The sequence below is a fragment of the Cuculus canorus genome, chromosome Z (genome assembly GCF_017976375.1).
Source record: "Cuculus canorus isolate bCucCan1 chromosome Z, bCucCan1.pri, whole genome shotgun sequence".
In the NCBI taxonomy this organism is placed as follows: domain Eukaryota; kingdom Metazoa; phylum Chordata; class Aves; order Cuculiformes; family Cuculidae; genus Cuculus; species Cuculus canorus.
This window is the reverse complement of record NC_071441.1, coordinates 17,648,587-17,653,116: the sequence shown is the minus strand read 5'-3', so window position 1 is coordinate 17,653,116 and position 4,530 is coordinate 17,648,587. Positions and strand designations below refer to the sequence as shown.

General features: G+C 38.7%; 1 protein-coding gene across 1 annotated transcript in view; it reads right to left on the bottom strand.

Moving 5' to 3' along the window:
• Positions 1-163: 163 nt before the first annotated feature.
• Positions 164-4,530, bottom strand: part of ANKDD1B (ankyrin repeat and death domain containing 1B) — a 30,372-nt gene continuing 26,005 nt past the window's right edge. Inside the window, exons 13-15 of the mRNA XM_054054753.1 lie at positions 2,560-2,758; positions 1,735-1,866; positions 164-1,395 (exon numbers count right to left, since the gene is read on the bottom strand). Coding sequence (XP_053910728.1) covers positions 1,337-1,395; positions 1,735-1,866; positions 2,560-2,758 — 390 coding nt within the window. The 3' untranslated portion in view covers positions 164-1,336. The remainder of the gene's footprint in view (positions 1,396-1,734; positions 1,867-2,559; positions 2,759-4,530) is intronic.

The window sequence follows — 4,530 nt, the reverse complement described above, 5'->3', positions numbered from 1 at the left end:
ACTTTTAAATAAAGCATCGAATTTGATTTTTGTTTGAATCTCTGTTTAATTCCAATGTTATTAACAGCTAACTTTCAAGTGAAAATTAAATTTATTTTGTTACATATGCTCTTACCTGCTAACGCAACTAAATGTAGTTGACGTGCATTTCAATTACATACTACAGCAGCATGCTTAAATGAAGAATAACAGGTTGGTAGCCTTCACATCCAGGGCATCAAATTGTTAAATATTTTCATTTTCCAAGCTAATGTTGCAGAACTTGGTGCATACCTATCAGAATCTAAGTATTTGTGATCTTAGATTCCTAATTCTAAACCTGAGGATTTACCATTCTGTTCTTCATATTCCTGTTATGCTTTGGAGCCATGTCAAAACAGGTTTGGACGCAAGAGGGTAGTTAGGCCTAAGACTTCAGACTAAGATACAGGTCATCATCTTTTTAGTATGAGTGATAAGGTTTAGTACAAAATAATGCTAGCTATATAGACATAGACATAGACAAGGCAATTCAATTCTTCAATTTGATCATAAAACTATTGTTGTTTTCCTACAGAGGAAACTGTGAAGATGGGCATTTTACATAATTTTTCAGATGTGAAATGTGTTCAGTTATGAGAAAAACCTTAAATGTGTTCAGCAAGACACTACTAAATATTAATTCAGGAAATGAACAAGAAATAGGTAAATAACTGCTAAATGTGTTAAGTATTAAATATCAAATGTTTGAGTTTGAGTTTGTATACAAGGCTAAGCCACAACAGAAAATTCTGCAGCCAGCTGCTACACAGGGTTTTAGACATGACATTTTTGTGTATTTTCACTGCATAAATCAAATGCTGAAAAGCAAAGACTTGTCTTAATCCTAGCAGTGATTAAAGAAGAGGAAAGCCCCCTTCAGACAGGAAGAGGATAATCTTAGCAAGACTTTATAAAAACCTGAATCCCAAAGGAGGCCTGTTTCTGAAATGTTGATTTATACACATACTTTTCATTTAATAAATTTAATTTCTTTCGGGTAGAAAACATTTCATTTACATTTCAAGTGAAATACAAAAAAAGCTTAATTTTCAGTTTCAATACAGAATTAGTGTATCATTGTTAAGCCAGGTGCGGAAATTGTAGGGGGGTGGTTCTTGCCTAGCAGTATAGTCATAAATTACCAGCCAGACGTTTAACTTTTAAATTCTTTAGATCATTGTATAGCAAGCAAGTTCTGGCTTTGAAAAAGTTATACAACTTCAAAATAGGTTTTTCTTTCCAGAAAAAAATATTATTTGTATTTGAAAGTAACTTTCCATCTGGCATGTAAATATGCCACATTTTATTGATGAATTCATGATATTGCACATTTTCTGGAGTCTGTATCAGTGTTACTTGCAGCTCTGATCTTTTCTGTAAAGCAAGAAAACAAAATATGTGCTTGACATGCTCTACTTTTTACAAGGTCAGAAATATCTCACTGAAGGATGGCTAGTTTAGCCGTGTTTGCAGGACAAAGGAGGGAAGCAAAGTACGCACATTTTAATCTTCCTTCAGAAATCTCAAGTCTCACTTGAGCTCTCTTCCATAAGCAACCTCACCCCCCAGCAGTGGCATATTCCCAGAAGGGGGGAGAGTGTCCTCCAGCTCAGCCATGGTCACACCTTCCCAGTACCAGCAGGACCTCAGCACTGCACCACAGTCTTGCAGAGGAAAGAGCAATTTTCTCTGTAACACCAGAACACAACTTACCAGCTAAAGGCTGAAATCCTGCTCCCACCAGATCTTCATACATGTGCTTGACAGGATTCTGATGAGCCAGCAATATGCCATGTAACCATATGAGCAACATTCTGTTTCCATGTTCCTTATAACTTTGTTTCCCTATGCAATACACAAAGCATTTGTCTGTTCCATATGCTGGACATGGTGTATTTTGTGCTTTTGTACTTTTAGAGTGCCAATAGGTTTTAAAAGCTACTCATTTACTCTTATTTCCTTTCTCACCTAGAAGCAAAATGAAGACCAAGACTTACAAAGATTTTAAAAAGCCAAATAAAGATTCTAGATTTATCCTAAGGCTAATCTTAAAATTAATTTTTTCATTTTTGCTCAATGTGTAAATATACCCTGGAGGACTAGTAGTAAACAAGTACAATGTGTGCTATAGAAATATTGTTTTCTCAGTACTTGAGATGCCTGGAACTGGAAAGTACTGTTTCTCTGCAACTGGGAAGACAGAGTGTGAACAAGGTCTTCCTGTGTCATTAGGTTCTCCAGGTCCTCATTTGCACCATGACCTGCAATACTTTTCCATGCTGCTCAGCGCTTCTGGGTTTGATTTCCAAAGATGAAAGTCCCTTCAGGCCAAGAGGGATAACAGAAGTGACCTGTATTTCTGCAGTACTGCTTCCCATGAACCAGGGACAGACAAAGCTTGTATCCACTCACTACTCTTTTCTGTAATTTAAATAAGAGCAGTATGGCCAGTGTGTATCTGTGACACATAGTTTAAAATGCAACTCTGCCTTGCGTTTTTATAGCTTATGCTATGTCTAGCCACACAGCTATTGTTACCTGTCCATTGTTCTTCAATAGCTTTAATTTGTTCATCCGTGAACTTCCAGAACAGGGCCAGTTTTTTCCATTCCTGGGGTTTTAACTGGTTGTATGCTAGATTCCACAAGGAGGAACGGATTTGCTTGGTGTGTGTACTATGATCTTGTTTGAAGGACAAGCCAAAGTCTCTCCCACCATCACTAGGAGCTAGATGTTCCTGAAAAATAAAGCAAATGATAAATTTTATAATGAAGCTGGAAACCTTTGCTTAGTGTGCAGTGAACACTGTGTCCTGTACAGCCATATGTAGCTACTGACAGGTGATTTGCTCAGTGCAGGTGAAGGAACCATGTTTGGCTAGTAAAGCTCTTCAGAAGATACCTTAGCATGGATGATGTTATTATAGTCTTAGTTACAGAAAAGAAGTGGAGCTCTCCTGTACCTGTTGCTATGTCTTATTAAGTTAAATGCAGAATTCTTTTCTCTGCTATTTGATAAGCGACACCAAATAACAGCAAGTACCAGCCAGCGCTGTGGCGCTTCTTGGCTATGTCTACTTTATATGTCACGTTTTGAACACAGTTGGGTTTCAATCACAGTTCTTACTCATTCCTCTTCTCAAAGTGCTGACCTCTTCCTGTGAAGACATTAGGCACCACTGGTACGGCGCTTGCTCAAGCTGTTCCTGCCTCTGCCCCATCAGCTCCATTTGGATGACGCAGAGACTACCAGGTCATTTGAAGGCAGCATGAACCGTTGGTTTTAGCACACAAAGCCCTTGTTCAGTAAAGTGCTGAAGCACCAATAAGCACATGCATGTTGAACCTCGATCTAGTTTTATTGCCTGCATAAGCAAAATTGGGTACCAAAACCACAACCATATTGCCCTCCAAAATTAAGTGATGTTGGTACCATATGAATGGCTCGCCTGAAACAGGGGTGATGCAGCTGCTTCTTTGGGCACTTTTGCAAAATTCACGTCTAGCAGTGATTTCAGCCCTAGCTGAGTGCAGTGACCATGAAAAAGCCTCTTTGATAGCACAGGTATGCTCAAACTACTCTGATATTTCATTTTGTTTATGTGCTAGTCCTGTTTCAAATCAGTCTCCAAAGTGAAAAATGTCTTCAGGAAGTTTATACAGGACTAAAAAGCAGATATGGAGCAAAAAACGCAGTAGCGTCATGCCACATGAAAAGTGCTAAGCATACAATACACCAGAATAAGTTCAGAAAAATACAACAAGGTTATTTCCCAACCTTATGAGAGTCTCGTAAGAAAAAAAAAAAATCTTTGTTCAATAAGTAAGTGTTGTCATGTATGTTTGATCCAATTTTTCTCGTGCAGACTTTATTTCATGCTTCCTGAAACATGCAAGGTGAGGTTTAGGACATTCTACAGGACAGCTTCAGGCTCTCCCTGGTTCAGTGTTTCTCTCTTTGCTGCAAACTGTGCATCCAGGCAACGGCAGAGTGGGACAATAACAGCAGCCCTCAAATCCACTCAAAACCAGCCTGGTCAATGATAGGGAAGGGTTAGCTAGAAGCAGTAAATAAAAAAAATTTTAAAAAGGGGACAAACAGAGAGAACAAGACACACACATTAGTATCGAGCACTTTCTCACAGCAACATCGCATTTCCTTTTGTCACTAATGGATTGTCACAGATGGTAAGTCAGCTCAGTGTAACAAAAAGACAGTTCTTAAAATAACAGTTCAGAACGCTGTAGTTTCCTCTATGGTAACACCACGTGAACAATGTTGTCATATTCCATAACTGTGAGATCCAAGCTGCTCCCAGAAGCTATTCTCTTACCTTCAGATTATGGGATACAAACAATTCTGTTTCCCAGCATCTGTAGAGCTCTTGCAGAAAACCATCTGCTTGAACATCTTTTCTTCTCCTCAGGAAAGTCAGTAAACAATGCCAAGATGTTAGGAGCACTACAGGCTCACTGCTGTCAGACTTGTCATGTCTTCTCTGGCAACAGA